The sequence below is a fragment of the Anser brachyrhynchus genome (assembly GCF_964034855.1).
Source record: "Anser brachyrhynchus genome assembly, chromosome: 2".
NCBI lineage: Eukaryota > Metazoa > Chordata > Aves > Anseriformes > Anatidae > Anser > Anser brachyrhynchus.
In genome coordinates, this window is record NC_137695.1 from 92,726,235 (window position 1) to 92,750,506 (window position 24,272).

General features: G+C 40.6%; 1 protein-coding gene across 7 annotated transcripts in view; it reads right to left on the reverse strand.

Annotated features, from left to right (window-relative positions):
• MOCOS (molybdenum cofactor sulfurase) overlaps positions 1-24,272 on the reverse strand; it is an 884,654-nt gene that overhangs the window by 225,773 nt on the left and 634,609 nt on the right. For 2 of the 7 annotated variants that reach the window (XR_013947686.1, XM_080583044.1), the window contains exon 2: positions 3,258-3,897. Coding sequence is in view for 2 of the 7 variants with exons in the window: in XM_080583044.1 (XP_080439170.1) it covers positions 3,258-3,559 (302 nt within the window). In the remaining 5 variants the exon portion in view is untranslated. Of the gene's footprint in view, positions 1-3,257; positions 3,898-24,272 lie in introns of those variants that run through there. The other 5 variants (XM_080583048.1, XM_080583047.1, XM_080583046.1 and 2 more) reach the window with 5 other exon arrangements.

Sequence of the window (24,272 nt, forward strand, 5' to 3'; positions counted from 1 at the left end):
TTTTAGCTCAAATAAAGGCTACCTTCAGAGAGTCAGCAGCCCTTAAAGAGTACGTGATCACTAATATACCCTGGCTTTCGTTTGGGGCGTGTGCGTGCGTAATCCATTGCTTATTGCTCTTGGAAAGCTCCCGCTGAAATGGACACGGTTACCTTCGAGAAGAATACTGGCACCTAACCAAAACTGGGAAGGTATCTTGGGACCAAATGCTGCATCACAAACCACGTCTGCTTTTTCTTTTTTAAAAACATGATACAAACCAAAGCCGGTATTTTCTTTGCTAAGATAAAAATCACAGAAGCATATTCATTCCCATTACTTAACAACAGAACCTATAAGCTCCTGCTGATTCCTTTAGCCATTTCTAAAGCATAATTTACAATCCTACATTGCAGATAAGGGTATGCTGTTCACAAGATTAAAGTCAAGGTCACGTACTGCACATACACTGCTGCTTGTGAAACACAGATCAGTTTCACAGACTCCACATATATTTTTAGAAGGGGCTGCTCAAGCCCTCGGCTAACAGCCCTTGAATTACAAACGTGAAGACAAACCTTGGCTTAAAAGGTAAAATTTATGGCTTCTGTATCAAAACAGACATAGCCCTGCTGATTCAAGGAAGTATGGCCGATCCTTTCATCCCCTCACAGAACCTGAAAGGGAAATCCCCAACGCATTCAGAAAGAGCCTTCTGATGGAGACAAGAGTGAAACTCCTATGGACTTTGGTAAGATCACAAGCAGAACATCTTTGAAAAAAAAAAAAAAATCCTGCCTTTATAGTGTGTCCAGCAGCTGGCCCTACACATAAATATTGTACCATCTTCTCAACAGACACTTGTGCAACTACTCATACTAGAGCTACACCAGAAGCATTACCACCACAGAGCCAAAACTTTATGACGCAGAAAAGGCTTCTGCCTTCCCCAGAGAGCACAAGATGTCCTTAGCAAACATCACCAAGTATCAGTGATCAGGAGGAAGTGAATACACAGACATGCACTAATTTTCATTACCACGGTCTGCATGTAATGGGTTGACACTTTCAACACGGACCCCTAGGTTTAATTCATGGGTATCTAGACAGGGAACCAAAAAACTCAACATATAAAAAGTGAACAGCAAAATTGGGATTTTTACACGTCTTTAATGATGGAAAGATCTTTGAGGTATGTCCCAAATGAACAGGCAGAGCAAGACACTACTGTTAGCTACCTAGAGTTTGTTCTCTTTTACCCAGAGGACCTGGTTAAGAACACTCCTTACCAGAAGGGATTAAATGGCAACACCTCTGTGCAGTACTGAGGCACAACACCTTGAACAGCTACAGGTTCCTTTGAGAATCAGCATTTGTACAGTCAGGACTTACCCATAAAGCTGACCTAAGGCCATCAGAGATTCAAAACTTCTGCCTCATCTCCTTTACGTTCTGGCAGGTCACTGAAAATGCTTATGTAGCTAAATACCTGAAAGCCCCACTAATTTCCTGTATGTCACTTGGAGGAGGCCCCTTTACTCACTTTTACTGCTGTAACCTGTACATGAGCCACCTTCCCTTTGCGTTATTTCAGCAAGGCAACAGAGACCTACAGCTTCAAAAGCCATCTGTAACATCCACATCAATGAAGACCTTCAGCAGCGGGGATACAGCTATATGGCTAAACAAAAAGGGGCCAAGAAACAAGTACAAGCAGCATGCTTATCATCCACACTGCTCCACTGTCACCCAGCTCCTGGACTAGTCCAAATAGTCAACTTTGAGCCAGACAGACACATTAAGGCGGGGAAACTTAACCTTACACAGTATTGCCATTACCTAAAGACACAAGTTCTTGACTAGAGGAGAGATGCCCCTGTTGTTAACAAGAGGATCCCAGGCAGGACAACACATATATATACACAGCGATCAGTTTACGACACCAATCTTCCTCATAGACGTGAGGAGCTCTCAGGATGAATGGAAGACTATTTATGAATTGAATAAAGCATCAAAAATCTCAAATAAATTTAAAAAAATAATAAAAACCTAAAATAGACACTGAACTTCTAGGAAGGGTAGAAGGAATTTGCAATCTAGGTTCCTTTACCATAGACTATCCTCTGTTTTCAGTTAGCTAAATTATGACAGATTCTAATTTATACCTTGTGTGTGTTGTTGCTGTTGTTTTCTTGAAATATTCTCAAATACTTATTAGCCATGTCTTAGTTTAGTAAACTGCATGACTGAAGTGTAACTTAGTAACTTACATTAGCCATAACATTTTGAAATGGAGGTAAATATGCTCCTAACACGCTGCCTTTGCAGTGACCTCTTACTTGGGAACCCAGACAGACCCACCAGATGCCATTCACTAGTAGATACGCTTGATTTCAAAACCTGGGAGACTCACGAGAAAAGATACTGATCTTCAAGGGTTTTGTAAAGCTATCTGTTTAAATGGCTAAACAACGGCTTTGGTTATAAAACACTAATTTTTCAGAATCTTGGCCTGAATTTACCACCAGCAGTTTCTTGTTATCCAGCCTTCAGTGACGCAACTACCATTGCTAAATACTAGATTTTGAAATCAGCTTACATGCTTGTGGCTAACAGGAGAAAAACTCTTCAAACTGATGTTTGACATTAAGTTTTTTCCACATTCCCCTAGAGAGAAAAAGTCAAATTTATTTTTTTCCTCAGAAATACTTGTGTGTGAGAAAGCCAGCTTAGATTCTACTACAAAAACTCCAAGAAATGAGAAAAAGGGGTGATAACGTGAAACTTAACATAAAGACGGGTCAAAGCAACAGGTGCAGGGCATCTGAAGTGATGTTATTTATTCTCTATTTAGTTGCTGGGTTTTGGTTTGTTGTTGTTGGGGTTTTTTTGCTAAGTATTTTGAAGTACTAATATCATGGGCATCAATACCTGAGTTGTTTATTTTGGTATACTCATTACGGTTGGACTTGAAGCAATAGGTGCATATTTAAGTAACACGTGCAGTATATAAACACGCCGAATGGCATGTGTGAGCAGGAGAGCTGCATAACCCGCAGAAGCAATTTACAAACACCCGCTTAACTACACACCTGTACCACACAAGGGCTGTTTTACCACTTTAATCTCCATTCTCTCTTTTCTTTACCCCGCACGGCTAAACCTCTCTCCCCACCCCACCGCTGTCCCTGCAGCCCCCCCGCCCAGCCCCTCACGGTGCCCGGGGCCACCCCGCCGAGCCCGGGCGGCGCCCGGGGCCCCTGCCCGCCCCGCGGTACCTCGGAGCCGGGGGAACTCGCGCTCCCGGAGCCTGCCGAGGTCGCCGCCGCCGTAGCCGGCGGGGTGGCTGCCCAGGGAGGCCCGGCAGAACAGCGGCTCCCCGGCCATGCCGCGGGTCCGGGGCGGGGAAGGAAGTAGCGAGGCGGGTACGATGCGGCCGGAGACACGGACCAAGCTGCCCGGCGGGCAGGCGCTCCGCCCGGCCTGGCCCGGCCGGCCTCGCCACCCTGCCTCGCTCCTCCCGCCTCACGCCCCCGTGGGGCAGCGCCCGGCACCGCCACCGGGGCCCCGGCACCCCCATAAGGCTGCCGGGTGTCGCCGGGACCTCAGTGCCGGGCCTGCTTCCGGGAGGTACTCGCCCAGAGCCTCGGGTGCCTGCTCCCTGCTCTGTGACCACCAGGGGCAAAGTAGAGACTGGGCACAGTGGTCTTTCCTGGAGCACAAGGGCACTGGGGTAGGGTAGAATCAGAGAATCATTCAGGTTGGAAAAGAACTCCAGGATCACCTGGTCCAACCATCCCCCTACCACCAATGCCACCCACTAAAACATGTCCCTAAGCACCACGTCCAACCTTTCCTTGAACACCCCCAGGGACGGTGACGCCACCACCTCCCTGGGTAACCCGTCCCAATGCCTGACTGCTCTTTCTGAGAAGCAATGCCTCCTGATTTCCAACCTGAACCTCCCCTGGCACAACTTGAGGCCATTCCCTCTGGTCCTATCACTGGTTATCTGTGAAAAGAGGCCGACCCCCAGCTCCCCACACCTTCCTTTCAGGTAGTTGTAGAGAGCAATAAGGTCTCCCCTGAGCCTCCTCTTCCCGAGACTAAACAGCCCCAGTTCCCTCAGCCACTCCTCACAGGACTTGTGTCCCAGGCCCTTCACCAGCTTCGTAGCCCTTCTCTGGGCACTTACTTGGTACTCAGTGCCCCTCTTCCTAAATCCTCACCTTTTGCAGAATACTGCTTAACATACGGATAGCCATGGAAATAGCTCTTCCCTCAAGTCCACCTCCACTTTTCCTCATTTCACCCAGATGATACATCTTTGGTTGCTGCTAATAGATGGTGGAAATCGCTTTCGCCCACCTCCAGTTTGATGTGTCATACTCCTCCATCACGCTTAACCAGCACAACTAGCCACAGGTGCTCTGTGGTCAGCGTGCAGGACCATGTCTGGCCAGAGGCCCGAAGGAGTGCCATGGGCAGGCAGGCACGTATAGAGAGATAATCGAGAACATAAACAACTTTGCTTTGTAGGATAAGCTACAACCACACACACACAAAAATGTCAGAGCCAAAGGAAGTTGTTTTTTTTATTTTTTCTCAAAAAGTTTTTCCTGACATAATATCATTTGACAACAGATTTTTTCTATTTGCAACTCTGCAATATACCCTTCAATATTTAGAGTTAAATGACCCCCCAGTCCAATCCTAAAAATAAAACATTTTACAATAAATCTGCATCAGACTTCCAGTAAGACAGACACTTTATTTGAAATGCTGTTAATTGGTCATCAGTGAGGTAGGAAACTGATGAGAACAAAGTTCAGCCCAAATAGAACTGTATTAACTTAGTATTTTATAAAAAATACTGAATAATAGTGGTGCAGAAAATTAAAAAAAAAAAAGCCTGACATGAAATACTGTGCTAATATGTTCCCTACTTTATATATTAGGAGAATTTGCCCAGTTTAAGAAAACAATCCTGGCTCCAAGGCACTGAGGAATATTTCTATAACGCTGTAAGAATATGTTTATCCCTTACCGTGTCTTCATGACTGACACGTATATAGCCCTGTTTCCAGATGTAGTCCCCTTCTACAGGACTCACCTTGATACTGTGATGTTCACACCATCACCAGTACTGTAACTCTCTACGTTTTGTTTCCAAACCTTGTATTTTTTTGAATGCCAAAGCCAGAAGAAAAACAAGAACATTGTCATATTATTTACAAAGTCCTCTGTTTCACTTTGGTGCAATATATCAATGTAAAACAAACGTGTCCATTTACCATAATATATCCCACAACATACATATTATGGAACATTTATACATGAACATTTTATATATGTGAACATTTTAAATGTCCCAAGTATGTGTAACACACATACTTTTGCTCCGAGGCCCAAATGTTATCCAGTCTAAAATTTCAAAGAGTCACTACAATTTAATGTGGACAAAACCAGTACCTCACCCTTTTTTGGCCTTCAGAATATTCGAATTTTTAGCCTCAGTTTCCGTGAAATGAGGGGTCTGCAGAGAAACAAGAAGTTTCTTTCTTCCATCCATAACTAATTACTGTACTAACTTGCCAGTTTAATCACATGAGGAAAGTTTCACAAGAATCAGTGTCTGGATAGGAGAGAGGAACCTTTGCTATTTCCCCCACTGAAAGAAAAGCTGTCACATTTCAATCCTCAGCTCACCACACGCTTTGTCTGGCAGGTGCAGGCAACAGGCATACATGAGGCTTTGGCACAGCCACGAGGCATGCTGATCCCTGCCAGGCAGGACTGCACGAGTGTATGAGAGTGGGAGCTGGAATACAAGGGCACAAATCCGTATGAAGCCAGGTTTTAGTTGTCCTGCTGTTCGCAGAATTTAAAAATACATTCAGGACAATAATCAAGACCTTTTGTCATTTCTTTTGATGGGGCCAAAAGCAGGAAGGAAAGATGAGGAGGAAGAAGGAAGTACAAGAATCCAAATGTAAATTCTTTACTGTAATTAACAATTTAGTTTAAAAGATTGAGTATATTCAGAAAATAGTAGGAGCTTACACAAACCTGAAAATGATCTTTGGGCAAAGGGGTCTGTTTTCTGTTTTGCACAAGGAAAATGGGGTTTAACTGCTAGTAAAAACCTGCCAATTGTTTTCTGATGCTACCTCAGGAACAGCTTCACATTGTTTGTACATCCAGAGAACTTCTGCCAGCATATTCACCTGAGAGCTTGCATAGACACCAGCTGGGACCTAGTCTGAACCTCTCAAACAAAGATGTACTTAGTTATATTATAACTTAATCATAAACTTTACCTAACAGAAGCTGTTACTCAAATCACGTGAAGACGGCAGCTTCAGCGCAATCTTCAGCACAGTGGTATCATGCAGAAATTTAGCACTCTCAGAGCTAACAAAAGACCGCATCTGGAAACTTGAAGCCCAAACCAATTTCCTTTCGCACAGGAGAAGACAACTTGGGTCTTCCTTCTCTAACAGTTCTGAGAGATACAATTAGAAGATATAGCACATATCCAAAATATTTAATTTTTGGTCTAGCTGATGATTTCCCAAAACCTAGTTACCAAATGAGCTATATATTAGTCATTTCCTTCCAAGTGAATAAAACACCTCTGTTGAAAAAGAACAGTTTGTATCCTGACATAATTTTTTTTTAAATAGAACCCTGCACCAAATACTACCCTTTTTTATTTTCATAATTTATGTATTGCAATTTACAAGAGTCAATGTCATCCATATGACTTTTTTTTCTGAAAGTATGTATAGAAAATACATGCCATGACTTTTTCCTAGTATTTCTAGCTTGCTGTTATCAATTTCCATAGCAATTTATTTTTATTGACTGCTTTGTGTAGTTCCCTCATCATTTTCATATATTATGTCAAAGACTTGTATTCAATTCCTTATTGAATCAAAACTAGTCTTCCCCACCAAAACTGACCTTTTTCTTGAGGACAGAATGAAGCTTTCTGATCTTAACAGTAAATTCATTTGAATGATCTAACTTCCATTCACATTTTTGTGTAAATATGTTGCCTTACAATCTTTGTTTTTCTTCTCAGTTTTGGAAGATTGTCCCTTTGGAAGCAACACAGACATAGAAGGAGTACTAATTGGGAATGCTCTCTGCATGTTGCTTCGTTGAATGTAGTCTGGTGATGATCTCTGCTGCCAGGGGAGCTACCAGTTTCCAATACAAAGCTAACAAAACCTTGCCCTGTACACTCAATACAATCTTGAACCACCATAAAGGCCACCATAAATCTTCTAAGTGACACTCTATGTCAGTATAGAAGCTTGTGTTTGAAAATTAGCACAACTTGTAAAAACTAACGAGGTCTTACTGCTGGCTCCATTTCTCAGGTAGACACAGAATGGAATTTCCACATGAAACTGCTTTTTTTTTAAAACGACCCATTGCATATCCATAGTTACAGGGCAGCTGTTCCTCTTTGGTTGCTAAGTGAAGCCAGGGGATCAGTCCATAAGCATATTAATTAATTTATATACATTGGTGGGTAGATATATTGCCTAGAGAGTCATGCTCACAAACCTATAAAATGATAAATGCTGTTATCAAGGGGAACACTGTGCACACATACTGGGCCCACAAAGTACAACCATGCGCATACACACTTTCGCAGGTTCTTTCCTTAATGAAGGCTCAGAAGCCGAAACACAGCAACTTAAGTTGCTCATTCCAAGTTTTAACAGAGTGAAATAATGCCTCCAGGTAAGCTAGTTAGTAGGTTTCTTGATTCATAAATTTAATGTGCAATACTGCCATTCCTTGGGAGATATTACAAAGAAAAGGGTTTCTTTACTCCCTTCAGTGCACTTTGACAATACTTTTTTTCCCCCTCTCTAGCAGTTATTTAAAAGCACTTAAAAAGCAAGCAGCAATAGCCTCCACACAAACACTTTGCAAACAACTCAAACTCAGAAAACTATATGCTCTTGTATAAAGGGTTCGCACCGTCCTCTTGCAGCTCTGTAGAAAAGCAAGGGGACTGCAGTATTGGTTCCTAAGGTTCAATGCAAATAATAAACCATCATCATAGTGCAACTACATGATGGGAGGGTATAGAGAAGATCGAATGTGCTCAGTAGAAAAGACAAAAGACAATGGACACAAGCCAGAACAAGGGAAATTCTGACTAGATGGAAGTAAAAGAAAATTTCCGTGAGAGTGGCCGAACACTGGAGTACATTGTTCAGAGAGGCTGGAGAGTCTCCATCCTTAGAGAGACTTAGAGTCTGCCAGTACACAGCCCTGAGCAACCTGCTCCAAGTGAATGTGCCTGGAGCAGGAGGTTGGACAGGAGACCTCCAGGGTCCCTTCCAAACTCTGTACTTCTGTAATAATTAATTCCAATGATCAGCAAAATATTTCAAATAATTAATGTTTGACTGTTAGCACCAGCTCTCAGATAGCTTGGCAAGCAACAAAAGGTTGTCCTGGGGCAGAAGCATGGATTACACAACCTTCCTCTGTCTCCCCCAGCACATTCTGTGACTGTATTTCTAATAAATCTTACCTGTATACAAGCCAACTGCACAGCACTGAATGCACACAGGATCTGTACCTGGTTGCAAATATGCAGAACAGATAATCCTGGTAAAAGAGAAAAAGAGCCACCTGTTTGGTTTACTAAACCAAACAATGGGTTTTGGCACTACCTGAATCATTTATCAAGCAGGGTCAGAATAGCTGAGGTGGAAAGGGACCCTTGGAGGTCCCCTAGTCCCACTCCCCTCCCCAGTCCACTTATCTGTGCTTACTCACCAGTTCTGAACCCTGTCACACCTTGCTTGCTTTATCATTGTGAGAGCAGTATCCCAAGGCCCATCTTACAGTCTTCCCCCTTCAACAAAGCTAATTGACAAGGGTAGTACAAAATATGGAGAATAAAGCTGTAGAAAGCCATGAGCTTGGGCTTTGTCTCTGGCGCTGGTCTACTGTATGAACAGGAGAGGTTATCCACAGCCTTTCTGGACATGATAAGTGATTACATTAAATGCTGAAGCAGCTTGGAATTACGTAACAAGGAGCATCATTAAGATCCAACATAATGCAGTATATACGAATGCTGCAGGAAAGGTCCTGGGACAGAGAGGTCTTGCTCTCAGGAAGAATTTCTGCCAGCAGAAAGCCAGATCCTGCTCTGCTCCTCTGACACTGAAAGCATTAGTGGAAATTAATGCTACAGCCATTAAATGACTGTACAGAGCTCAGCACAGGCACAGCCTTGCATTTGTGGCTCTATTTTAAGAAAAGCATTACAAGCTTATTGCAGCCCAAATCACACTTGCTGCACATTTAGGTGTGACATAAGCCTTTTCATTTGTTCATTATATACAAAATGAATTTTCACCCTGCTGTATTCCTTTTCGTATCTTGTCATAGAACAGTAAAATAAGGAGTATTTTTCTCATAATGGAGACATCCTGATGTGTGTACACACTTCTCCAGTCTGTGATTAGTTAACCGACTGATCTGAAAAATGTGTATCAGAAACTCTAATGCAATTCCTTACTGACTGTAAACAGTTACTTGTTGACTATAAGGAAAACTCAATTTTATCTAACCCACCACATAGATACAATTAGTTACAAGTAACCCATTTTTTATATGTCCCTTTCAGCCTACCAGATATAAAAAGCTGCTAAAGCATGTATGTCGAAAGTTGAGATTCCAACTTCGAGTTTATCTCTGTGCTATAGTACTTTTTCTTTTTTTTTAAAAAAAGAAAAAGTAATTAAAATTTCACACAAGAAAAAAAGTTATTTTTTCACTGACATCTGATATTGTCTTCTGCACATGGATTGTTGTCATTAGTAACAAAAATTGAAATATTTCTCCTCAGAATTAGGACCGATTATTGTGAAATGTTTAGACTGTTGGTCTCTGGCAATCTTGCCCTAAAAAAAAAAAAAAAAGAAAAGAATCTTTACAGTCCTTTATGTAGACAACCCCTCAGCAATCATACTCCTATCGTAGTAGAAGCAAGCAGGAAAATACAGTTTGGTGGCAGAAGTGGAAGGAGGCTGTAAATTCAAACCACAGAAGATGTTTCAGCACTCAGAGGACCTACTCTTGCTCTGAAGTAAGTTGGTAGGATCTGCTGACATGGGCTTTGGCACCCTTGGACTGGGGCTTTGCCCCTGAATAACTGATTAGCAGAAGAACCACCGAGAGACACAGCTGTGCCTGCTTGCTGGCTCTCTGCATGTCCCCCAACACTGCATGAGCTGTGACTGATGGCACCTCGTTTGCTGAGGAGGAACATATAAGGAAGGGAACAGGAGAGATGCAGGAGAGACCTCTCAAACCACGGCAGGGTATGGTGGCAAAGATGCAGTCTTGGCAGAGTTGTAGCCCTACATACCTCTGCATCCTCAAACTGCTTATGATTGACCATCACCCCTTATAAATAAATAAATAAATAAATAAATAAATAAATAAATAAATAAATAGATAAATAGATAAATAAATAAATAAATAAATAAAAATAATAATCACAGTTATCATCAGATTGGCAAGGAAACTCTCAACTGCACAACTGCTGTGTTCTGCCCCATTTCCACACTCCTTTTCAAGCCTGTTTTTTAGGTTATAACCTCTGGAACAGAAGGTTATTACCCTTACTGAATGCATTTGTTCAGTATTCAACATGATCAGCCCCCACCCCAAGGCAAACCCTGGCCCCCACTTCAACTGGGATGGGTAGTATGTAGTGAGCATCCAATGGATTTAGGCCATAAGCACTGAGACTTGATGGAAGTATTTAATTCCTGCAAGTGTTGCTATAAAACTTTACGTTCAAAGGGTTTAACAGTTATTAAAATATGATTTATTGCAACTGTATGACAAAGCTTTGAGTTGGTAATTTGAATCCAGAAGTTCAAAGGCAGACTTGATCACATAAGCCTTCTCTTTCAAGAGGCTGACTGTGTCATAAACATTACATGCACGAGTTTGGCAAAGAGGAGCCAGGCCATCTCTCATTAAGTCATTGCACACTGACGGCCTTGTGGCCAAAGCAGATTTAAGGGGGGAAAGCATTTGTTTGCACCCCTTGTCACCCTAAGAGTCAGGCAAGGGTGCTGGATGGGGATGTGGGGTAAATTGTTTACTGAAGTAAACACAAAACCAAAAGTTCCCTTTCCTGGAGGGACCAAACCCAACACATATGAAGAGTGTCACAGCTGTAAAGACACCAGAACTGAATCTGGTTTGTGATTCAGGTTTTACCACTTGTCCTCACCCTCATCACCTGTCCAGACGGGGCAGTTTTATCACAAGACACCTGTTACAAATCACTACTACACAGAGAAGTAAACATGAGTGATAATGCAGGGCTGGGTTTAAATTATAGGTTTCCTATCACAGCACATCCACCATGACTAGAATTTGTCAATGCGTTCAGCATACTAATGCTTCTTACTTTTAATATAATGTGTCCAGAAAGTATAAACAGTTTCAATCTCTGACAGAGCTACAAGTGTCATGAAAATATTTCACACTGAATTATTAATGTGGATTGGAGAGTCGTCATAATCTCGCTGGCTGAGGTTTAGCAATGCTGACTTTAAATGGCAAACAGATTTCTACAGCTACAAAATCCAAAATGTTTTATATACCCAAATGCAGAAGTGCGGAGAAGATTTCTGTACTGCATAATAGATGCAACACATCCATGCATGTGTTATTTCTGACCATGGAGCTTACAATTTATACCTGTTACTACAAACTACCAAAACCCATTCCCAGCAGTTAAGTTTTAACACACTGGCAGCTTGTCAAGAAGTAATTCCCTGTTTCTTTGAAATAGCTTTGCAGACTTAACTATGCACCTAAATATGCAATGATGTTTCTCATCCCACTTCCCATTCTTAAAAGTTTTCCATTATCATTTGATTGTTCAGCTTGAAAAATTCAGAATCTTTTGTGCATACTAAAAAAACAATGTGAAACAATTATATTACGAGCTGCTGCTACCAGCTGAGCTTCATTATTTTCAATATTTTGCCCTGAATTATTCTTCATTAGTTTTTAAACTACTCACAATGTCTGTTAAAAGATATATTTGACATCTCCCTTCAAACACAAAGTTAAAGTATATCTGATGCTGCCAATCAATTTTGCCACTTCTGTCAGCACACTGAGGTATTGTGAATAGTGATTTTCATGAGAAATTTTCTCAATCCAAAGTCTTCCACAGAACCACTCATTTCCAAACACAAGAGCTTTCACTTTGAAGACACCTTTATCTTCAATCTGTGAACTGCAAATGGGTGGTGAGGAAAACCACGATCACCTTAGCTAATTTAAAATAATCCTGTTCTTACTGAGTTTTGACATTCTTTTCTGTTCTTGCAGAGAGATTCCAAGCTGTAGCAGACAGTTCACTAAAGTAAAAACGCTTACTCTGCCTACCCAGAGAATTGGACATAAGATCTACCTGTTAGTTTTTATTTTTTTCTTGAAAATGTTGGAAATGCATTGTAAAAAGATATTAACTCCAGCTTGGGACTAGAAGCTTTAATGAAATGATTATTGCTGCTCTTTTTAATTTGGGCCTTTTCCAAAGCGATTTCTACTAGGCTGCTGTGCAATTTCAAAAATAAAAATAAACATTAACTCGTTTTCTTCTATGCAGTCTCAACTACCTCCATACTGAATTCTGAACAGCACTGCAGACATCACTAGCAGCTTTAGAAATTTTGTTTATGAGTCTTAATTCACGTATACATATGCCTACATATTCACGTATAACATATGCCTTTAGCAATCATCAGTAAGCTGGATATGATTCACTGATCAGGGACCAGTATGCCACACGCCTAGAAACAACCCATTAGGTAGAACTGGGAGAAAGAGAATACAGAATATTGCTAATCACCTGCAATTCTCCAGCACAATAAATCCCACCAGAGAAGGCAGAGAGGAGCCCGGGCTTGGCAAAGTAATTGTAAGAACAGAAAAGGTAAGGTCCTAGGTTCCAAACATTCGAACATCCTTATTTCCCACGGATTTCACATTTAACCCTTGAGTACCTCTGAAAATACAGAGTTCCATGACTTTAGAAAAGCATAAGAGAGCTTCAAGTTTCCAAATATATGGTAAGTCTTAGGCATATTTCCATTTAATCAGAGAATCCTCAGAAGTATTTTAGAGCAGGCTTGAGAAAACCTCTTGGTTTCCCTGCTGCTTTGAGCAGAAGAGGTGTTTGAAAGCCCGTGAAGAATGGCAGTTGTATAAATGCCTGTCTCCATGCAGATTTTCCATCGGGTGTGACATTTAACCTCAGCTGACTAGATAGATCAGCACATTGCCTTATTAAATTGCTTAAGAGGAGCGGTGGTCTGACTCACTGGAGAAGCTTTAGACAACTCATTTACTGCTGGCACAAAGGCTTGGCTACCATAGACATTTCAACATGAGGCAGCGCAGCATCTCACAGGCTTCTGCCACTTAGATGCAGCGTCATCTCCAGATATCCCATGGGCTATTTCCAGTAACCCCTGGGTACAATTAAGGAAAGAACCACAGAAATCAGCTTGCCAGGAAGCAATCTGAGCTAATAGGAACAAATCGCAGACAAATTTGGGGAGATTAAGCCTATAGGCAACTAAATTCTGTTCAGATCATCTGCTCTCATCATGTCTGCTTGGAAAGAAGCTGGTTACTCCAGATGATGTTGTGCACTGATGCACTGGCAAGTGATAAACACAGAAAATTAGTCCTTGTATGGTTGTAGCATAGTGTCCAAATCTCTAATTCAACAAAGGGATTTCAAATCATATTGCACAGGTCTGCTATAAACACCAAGCTCACTGGTCTTCTGCAGCAGAGGTTCTTTTAGTGCATATAGCCTGGTGATCAATTGTATAATACAGAAAAATACTTAATCTCACTGGGCTGTGTTAAACCTGGTGAATCTAACTCCAGAGTGCTGTGTCCAGAATGCCCTTCCCAAGCTATACTCGCTATCGAATGCATCTTAAAATCTGTACATTACCTGTTTTTGGATAGAAAAGGACTAAGATTTACACCAAGAGCTGAGTCCCAAGATCACTGTCATCAATGAGGTTCATCAGAAGCACCTTCTTGGACTCCATCTAAAGACATCAGAGTTTTATTCAAATCTGGTTTTTGTAATAGTCAAGAGCTATATTGCCTACCCAAAGAGGGCAACAGTCACCTCACGTTGAATCTAAGAAGAAAATACCTAGTAGAAATGAGATTAAATTACTGCACAATAAAACTTGTGCCAATTTACAGGTTAGGGTTTCGAATCAGATGCACTGCAGCAACACTGCAAGTATTCTCACATTTCAAGCCCTACCCTTTAAAAGTTTTCATTTAAATCTTTTATGCTTCACTTTATAAAAAATTAAAAGAAAGAGAGTTTTTCTGCAATTAAGAAGTACTCTGCGTACTTTTAGAAGGGGCTGCATTTTTAAGATGTTGGCAGGCAGCGGTCAGTAATTGGAGTTGACACTTGGCAAAGCGAACATGCGCACCTGACCCTGCCAGGATGTCTCTCATTTTGCCTCCCTGCACATGGAGGCATCCTCCTGCAGCATCGGAGTGGCAGGCGGCAGCTCTCAGTCAGCTATTCAGCTTGCTGAAATATCCGGGTAGAGCACTGGAAACAGCCAGCCGTTATTTATAGCACAAAACAAAGGATCAGGGGATTTGTGGAAAGGAAATGAAAGAGGAGCAATTTCTGGCTTCCTTCAAAGTTGTAGCAAATATTAATAGCATAAGGAAATATGAGAATTTTGCATGAAAGCGAAAGAAAGGCCACGGAGAAACACAAAGAAAGTTCCCTTTTAAACAACAAAGAGACATCTACCTGCCAACTGTCATGTAAGTGGAAAAGAGTTAATGTCAGACCTTGACAGGCAAGCCTGAGAAATCTGTAACACTGATATTGCTCAGATTTTTATTTTTTATTTTGTCTTTACAAGGTCCTTTTAGACAGCAGCAAATGAAGAAAGAGAAGGAAAGGGAAGCTTTGTAAGTAAGGCAATGGGGGGAAATCAAGTCAATCTCATCAAGGCTATGACATAAATATAATGAATATAAATGAAAGCCTCTTACCCACAGCAACAAGAAGTTACTTCTGGGATTTGTCTCAATGACATACCTGAGAGTAAGCGCAGTTTTTCCATAGCTAGCCAAAACTGTTGACAGAGAAATCTCTCTGTTGGCAATCTAAGTGTGCTTACTGCACGGGTCTGGCAGCAATGCTCACAGCCTTGTGCTGACAGCAAGAAAAGCCCACCACTTCTAAGGATCAGAGATGCTTGAATTTGTAATGAGAAGTTACTGTCACTTTGGAAAAATGTTGTGATATAGCTTCACATCAAATTTTTCAACAGCCAAGTCATCCAAAATCACTCTACGTACATCATGTGAGTTCTACGTACATCATGTGAGTTCTTCAGTTAGAAGGCTACAGTCAGGCACTGACAGAAAATATAATCTACCTCACTTGAGATGCAACCAAGGCCTTTTGCGTTCTTCTGTACTCTGAGAATGCTTGATAGCAGCAACTGTGGGGTAGTTAATGTTAATAAACGCATTGGTGCATCCCTCTGCACCTAATCAGATCTAACGCCGTGAAAATCCTGTAAATTATGACAAGCTACATCTTTGTTCATTAAAACTGTGTATAAATAAAGAAAACTGTCACTAGTCCACCTTCCATTTTTTTTTCATTGTTAATAAAAAGAGACATCAGCTTGCAGAAAAAGAGACAGCACCATGCCAACATTTGCAAAGCTGTATTGGCAAAGAAAAACATGTATTTGCAATAATACATTCTGTACATTTTTGACTCAGGGTACATATCCAAGACTGAAGAAAAGAATGTACGAAGTCATTTCATTTATTCATGAAATATGTATGATCAGAGGCTCAATTCTAATTAGGTCATACAATTACAATATGTCTCTTTGAATTAAGACCTTGCCTTTGATAACAATGAACAAGCTTCCAAGTATGTAGCACAACAGAAAATACAAAAGAAGCTGCGGATTTTTTAACCATTTCTTTTTAAGAAAGGCAGTTGCTTCCAAACTGCTGTGAGTGGCATTGGCATGTACCATATATGCATGTTTAGGTTATAAAGAGAATCACACTCTTTCCTGACCTGCAGTAGGATCACCGGCTTTGTATGCAGGAGTTAAGGAAGGGTCAAGCCTTGATAGCTACAGCCCTCAGACAATTTGGTTCCTCTTCTCTCGTGCTACTCAGTGACCATACAAGAGCCTCTTACCTTGCAAGACAACAAAGATCAAGAATACAGAACTAATGTATGAGGGCTTAGAGGAATAAAAAAACCAAAGTGGTTATGGAAGGTGAAAATAATTTCTTGGCACTCTCAGCAAACTGTTACGCAAGCTAAAAGAGAAACGTCAAAAGGGCTGTTGCATAATAGTTTGAAAACATATGGGGTTCTGGGGAAAAAAAATAATAAATCAAAGTCAGGCCCAGCCCCACTTCCACCAAGTCAGTGGTAAAGTTCACTTTCAAGAGGACATGCTGCTTATTGCATGAGAGGTATGTATACTTTTGTGACTCTTCATCATAAAATATGGAAGGCTTAACAGATATATGCTTTGTTCTATTTATTTATTTATTTTGCAAACTTCCATATATTGTATGAAAGGGAAAAAAAATAACCTTACACAGAGAGACAAGTAAAAGCCTATGCAATATACAGTCTAGGCTTATCAGAGAATTTGAAATTCCTACATGTCAGTTTACTCATTAGTAAGCTCAGGTAGGACAGTGTGACAAAGTACAAACGTGAGGTCCTTACTGTTACAAAAGACAACAAGAAAATGTTTTAAAAAAAAGTGTTTGAAGGGTCAGAGACAGCTTTATGGTAGCAACAGATGAATTCGGCCTCTTTTCTCTTCACATAGTTTCTTCCTTTTCAGTGGAGAAAAAGACATAGTTGCACTTATCTCAGGGATACAGAAGGAAATTTCTTTCATGTGGTAAGAACTTGAAAAGTAAAATGCTTGAAATGTGTATTGCTGCAGACAAAACTCAAAATATATATATATATATATATTTTAAGTAAAAATCTCCAAGCCTATCACTCCATGCTGTGCAAACCCTGCCAGGCCTAGTGTTGTCAAAAATAAATAAATAAATAAATAAATAGCAACAACAAAGTCACAGACCTTCCTCGACATCCACAAATTCTGTATAATAAAGCAATTAATAATAATAATACTTTGGCTCATATAGTGCTTCTCAGCTGAAGTTATCAAAATACTTCACAAAGCTTAACATTCTGAAGGGATTAAAAACATCAGTACTCCATGACATAAGCCAGGCTTAATATGACGCAAAAAGAGCAGCAGTAGGAAATTTCAAATTATTATTTCAAAATCGGTTGTTTTAGTGTTCTTTCAGCTTTCTCTGAAGCATGATCTCTGATCTCTAAAGACCAGAAACAGTTCTGATCAAATAAGTTAATGATTTTTGTTCTTACTCCTTAGTTTTAGAAAGAAAAACAGGAGGTGTGGCTGAGACATGATTGTATACAACAATTGAGTTGATCAGATACAATGATTTAGATATCACAAACACTGATCTGCAACATGGATTTCTCCTTTCTCTGTCCTGCGCTTTGATGAATAGATCACACTCGTGCTCCTTACAGCCTAATGGTGTTCAGCAGTTTCACAGCTACGGTGTATAAGATTGTATCCGAGGCTATTTTAGCATAGAAAGAAATGAAGCATTAGTACATATATATCTCAGTTTCAAAGATCCATATTGCTCACTTTCATGATAATTTTTCTTAACATAATTAGTGATGCTTTTCTGTATTGCTGTGCACTAAACCAGGTTCCATTCTTAAAGAAGAAAAACAACATAAAACAAAAAGAACTGGGTTTCATATTTCACATGATATTATTTCTGATTCAGAAATAAATTCTTCCTTTTTTCTTCATTACCAGTGTTCATTGCTGCATTGAAAAAAAAAAAGTTAGATTAAGAGGGCTTGTCACCTTCCATTGAGAATTAAATCCATTCAAGTAACAAAAGAGACCTAGTTGTCACAGTATTTGTCATGTCTGTCATGCTGCATCCTTACACGATAATGAAAACCAACAGTCTTTGGCTTGCACACATGCAATAATCATCACAGAAAGCTTTCCAAATCCTGATGTGGTTGATGGCAGCAGAAAGGATCAGGAAAGGGCCCGAGCGCTGCAGGGGAGTGCAGAATCGGTCAGAGAATATTCTGAATAGAGCTTTATCCTTGTAACACTTAGTTTTGCCCTAGGTTTCCAAGCTACATATTTCAGCCAGAATAAAACCACTGATTTCGGAAATGTTGCAGAAAATTTGAGCATTGTGGCCAAATTGCTTTCTTAGATCCACTGTCCCTAGAGGCGCAGACAGGAATCTCCAATAACATCAGTACGCTTCTACTGTTACCTATAACTAATATCATAAATACCATATTGTTAATTCAGTACAAGTGACTCCAATCTCCATTCTTAGTTTAACAGCAAAGCTACATATGAAAAAGATATGTGGCAAAACCATACACACTTGTCGTAATACTTATTATTGAGTGAGCTAGTTGATTCAGATTTTAAAATGAGTTGGTGGAGCAACACTTTTTAGCATAAAGTTTTACTCTTTTTTTTTTTTTTTCCCTTCTCACCTCTCCTCTTTCTTAAAGCACTACTCCAGCTGCACTGAGCTGATCTTGTTCCTGATGTGCAGCTCGCCCCTGACCTGTGGGCCATTGACCTTCCTTCAGCTTGTGTGCAGTAACTTGCAAAAGATTTTCCATTCCTTTAATTTACTAGGATGAAAAATGGACCAGGACAACAACACTGAAGTCACTTTCGTTGAGCTATCACATAAAGCAGAAGGCTTAATCCTTACTCAGCAAGGGCCCACGGCCTGAAGCAGAAAGCGAAAATCAGGTCTGGAACAGTAGAATTCAAAACCTGAAAAGCTTCAAAGATATTTGTTTCATTCTACACTAAATATTTATAAGATTGACAAAATGAGAGTTCCACAGCAAGCTGCCTTGTACTAGGAAAATTAATCAATAATACTAGAATACAGAGAAATTAGGCAAGTGACAAAGTCCATGCCTGTAGTACAACTCCTGTGTCATGCAGCTAAGCCAAGCTGTCACGCTTGAGAACTTTGACCTCTGAAACACATCCCCTCATGCCTGGAGCTGAAAGACCTGGTGATAGAAAGCACTAATTGCTCAGCCTCCACAAGCAACCCCTATTCGGCAAAAGGCTGCTCTACAGAGTGATGTGTACGTAACCTGGAGGAGGGCTTTTGCTTTTTTGGATACTTTCTCATGCACAGCCTGAAGATGTCATTACTGGTTCCCCTGAACTCATCTGTGCTGAATCGTAGAAAATGGTTCAACATTTCTGCATTTCTGTCTGACATTAATTGGGGTTAATTGATAAGGGTAATTAGTTTTAACAGGCACTAAGTCCCATACCCCAAGCCTCTTATGACTGCAATAGAACAGCAGTCAAAATGTGGCATGAAAAATAATATGGGAATATCCATTTTTTTTGCAGATGTAGGGTGTTGGGGATTACATATGCACGTGTATGCCCTTGCATATGTCTGTGTGTGTATCTAACTGCTTTAGAAACACTGAAATCTTATCCAATGTGCATTTTTTAAAATTTTATTTATATATTTATTTATTTATTGTTATTAATGTTGGCTGAAATGCAGCAGGCTGAGGTTTGCCAAGAAACACTCTAGCATCAGGCTGGAAAGTTGCACCATTTTGCCCAGGAAGAAATAATTCCTTGAGCTATCATTTAAAAATACTTGTAGCTGTGAGTTCCCAGTTTTCAAAGCTTCACTACATTTTGTATTTTTTTTTTCAAGCTGTGTGAAACATCCATTTGGGAACAGTAAGATGAAAAGCAGAAGTTACAGTTCATCTGTCTGGTGCAATGGCCTGAAACCTTAGGCAGGAGCTGTCACACTAGGCTTTGAGATGACAACATGCGAAGACTGAAGTGCCTGTTTCTTCTCTGTGTTATACTGTGGCTTCCTACATCCCTCTTATCTCCTCTCCCATCAAAGTTTCTCTCATTGTAAGCCTGGCACCCCTTGTGTTGGTATGTTTGGGGTCTGTGTCCTTAGAAGTGCATTAAAGTGACACACAACATCTGTGCCAACCAGCCATCACCCATGTTTCTGAGGAGTAGCTGAGACTAACCTACACAATGTGTGCCAGGACCTAGGTTTCCACATGTTATTAAAATTGTTTTATTGAAATGTCAGAAAAAGTCACCAAAGATCAATGTTAGCCCAGTTCTACCTGCAAGCACAGTAAAACACAGACCGGTGAAACAACAGGTTCTGTGAAATTCAGTACATCATGAGGAAAACCACATATCTTGTTTGGTCTGTAGGAACAGCGTAAGTCTATGTGGGGCAGAGCAATCATCTCACACTTAATGCAATTCACATTTATAAATTCAATTTGTCCTAGAAAGCCTGGTTAAGTATTTGACACTGAGACAGAAATATAGAATAAAATAGAATAGTCCGGTTGGAAGGGGCCTACAAAGGTCATCGAGTCCAACTGCCTGACCACTTCAGGGCTCACCAGCAGTTAAAGCACATCCATGAGGGCCTTGTCCAAACGCCTCTTGAGCCCTGCCAGGCCTGGGGCATCAGCTGCCTCGCTAGGAGCCCGTGCCAGTGTTTCACCACCTCCTGGTGGGGACATTTCCCTGATGCCCGGTCTGACCGTCCCCTGGCCCAGCTTTGTGCCGTTCCCTGTGCCCTGCCATCCGTGACCAGGAGCAGGGACCGGCACTGCCCTCTGCACGTCCCCTCCTCAGGATGCTGCAGAGAGCCATGGGACTGCCTCTCAGCCTCCTCTTCTCCAGACGAGACAACCCAGGTGCCCTCAGCCTCCCTCACAGGACAGGCCTTCCAGGCCTTTCACCGGCTGTCTTGCCCTCCTCTGGGCGCTTCCAAGCGCCTCTATGTCCTTGTTATGTATGCACAAAACACTCCAGGTGAGGCTGCACCAACATTAAATATAGCGGGAGAGTACTCTCTTTTGACCTGCTGGCTGTGCTGTGTTTAATGCACCCCAAAATGCCGTTTGCCCTCTGGCTGCCAGGGCATGCTGCTGGCTCACGCTGAGCCTGCTGTCACCAGCACCCCCAGGTCCCTTTCTGATGAGCTGCTGAGAGACATATTTAAGAAGACAGGAGATCATTTTCTGAGGATGAAGGGAAGATGACCCTTCCCAGAACTACATAGCAAAAGTAACTGTTGTGACTTCAGTGGTTAGGGTAACGGAAGAAGGCTGGGATGTGATCACAGTGTGACAAGGGAAGTTGCATGGCATAAAAGCCTGATCCTAAGTTTTCCTAAAGTCCTTAAGACAGGTATTAAAATAGTAATGCAGGCAGCAAGCGCTTGTAATCCCACTGAGTTCAATTACTTCAGAATGTGCTCAGCACTTCTGAACACTAAGCTATTTATTTACTTGTCTATATATACATATAGACATACATTTCAGTGTCTTGTTTTAGACAAGCGAACTTGATAACACAGGGTTTAATCTTTCTGTCTCACCTAAAATGCTATTAAAACTTCTTTAAAAGGAATGTCCTTCCTTCACTTCTGTTTTCATGGCAATACTGTGGGTTTCAGACAGCAGTAGCATGACAACCCAGAGAAGACATTTTACAATTTCCTTATCATCTGCTTGGGGGTGCAGCATGAAAGCAAGATGGCTACTCCACTCACACTAGCATTACAGAGCCAACATGAGCAAAAAGTGTTTATAATTACAGTTAAGACTGAGAAATGAGGTGACTAGTAGCAAGGACATAATTTCAGTGTCCCATCCCTCAACAGCTTTCGAAGCATTTCTTCCAAATCATTTCAAAATAGTCTGATCACTCCACAAAATTAAGTCATACCTCTCCCCTACTTAACAGGAAAGCACAATCATTCAACCCAAAGATTTTTAAGCGTTTTATGAATGCTGGCACTATAAACAGCACAAATATCCTGTAAGAAGAATTGGGCATTGCTACTGTACAATATGTTCAAAGTCACCAGGGAACTTTTTGGCAGGCCTCAGTGTTTTGCAAGTTGTATAGGTTTAACTAATATACTAAGTTAATAGGTCGTAAGACCAAAAATTACTGGCTGTGATCCCATAGCCAGACTGCAATTCAGGCCAGAGGAATCACTTGCATTAATTCCTTTTCTGACTAGAGAACACATGCATATACACACAAACACACACACACAATAAGGGATAAAATCACACAATCTTAATATCAAAACTTCCAGTTACAGGCAGTCTACAACAACCTTTAGGAATTTTTTCCACTTCTCAATTATCTCATGGTTAAAAGCTAAAGAACACATCAGCATAATAAAATATAATCAACCATTATGGCTATTTTCCAAAATGCACGCAGTTATATTAGGATCCTAATTTAACAGATGAAATGTCTATGTTTGAAGAAGTCTCCTGATCTCCAACACATCATTTTGTAATGAAAACAACCCAAACACAAAGCACTGTTGAATACTGATGAGATACTATTCAGGTAAACTCTCCATATAGCTTAGTGCCACTTAAATGCTGTAGTCAAGACCTCTAGTCCTATTGCTTATGAAAACTAGATTGAGCAATCAGAATCCTTAGGAAATTTTACCTTTGATGCTGCCTCTATTATCATCCCATCTAGCACAGCATTCATCTTTCAACTTTAGACACTGTTTCATAACAAATATTTTCCAGACGTTTTGTGTATGGAAGACAGTAAAAAAAATAGCCCCTTCATTAATATTTATGATTCCCGGAAAAGTGAGAGAGAAAAGGTTTCCAAATTAAGTCCAATGTCTCCTTAAGCCAGGCATCAGGAACATTAGCACAAATGTTAATATGAATGCTGTGATATGAACCCTTGTCAGTAAAGGACTGTCATGAGCCTCCAAGACCTTGTTTGAAGACAATGTTCCCTTAACACATCTCTGGGAACATAAAATGTTGCGGCATATTTAAAACCTTGCTTGAAAAACTGTTGTTTTTTTGTTGTTGTTGTTGTTGGTTTTTTTCCTCCTTTCTATAGAAATAAAGTCTTTACTTGTGCTAATTATTTCTGGTCTCAAATATGGGGAAATACAGCCCTGCAGCCAGCCATCTCAGTGTTTTTCTGAGCCTTCAGGAACTGGAGGATTTAATTTTAAGCTTCTAACACTGTCTGGAAGCATGAGTCCACAGTGACAAGCTCTCTAGCAGAACAGATCTACAGCAGTTCAGTTCCTTGGATTTCCATTTTAAGGGCCAACTTTACATTAAAACAAAGTAACTTCAAAAAAGAAAAAAAAGCCACTAAGCCAAAGAGACTTACTTTGTTTCAGGCCTATGAGTGTCCTTAAAAGGAATTTTCAATGCATTTTTACTAAACGCCTGATCTTAGAAAGCTTTGCTGCAGGAGCCTAATATTTCCTTACTCTATTTTGAATCATTTGTGAGGGTAAAGCAGGATAACTAAGACAGGGTGGGTGGAGAAAGGCAAAGAGCTCCAAAGATGATAAGAGATCAAGTTCTCTGATTTTGAGGGGACAAACAGAGCACAGAGAAGGATGTAAAGAAACTAAAGACATTTATAGTGCACTATTTAATCTGTTAGCTGATTAAACAATTTCCAGGGAAATAGCTTTCTCATAAAAGATGCCAAGTCAATGAAGTTTAGATGTGTCAGGTAATAATATTATAAAATGCTGACAAAATGTTATCACAGCATCTTGATGCAGTTGGAATGGCATGTTTTTACCAGACACAAAGGTCAAATGCACATTTGCTCACAAGACATTTTCACAATGGACTGCATTGTTTATATTTCTCATCTTGATCTGTAAAGAAATGAAATTTTGATAAGTCCTGACACTTACTATGGAATGGATATCCTATTCTTTGACTAGCTCCATTTACTGTATCACCATAAATGTATTGCAGACTTCTTTGGCTTGCAAATAATCTTTCCTTGCTCCTTTCAGTTCTTCATAATCCTGCTGGGTTCTTCTTCAAGAATACTCATTAGTCATAAATGTTTTTCACCGAATCAGATCCTCAGGTATTCCTGCATAGTGGCAAGGTCTCCAGTTGTGCTTTCTGTGACAGTTATCCAACCTGTTGCATTTGATATGTTTCCATGAATAGTTCTTATCAAACA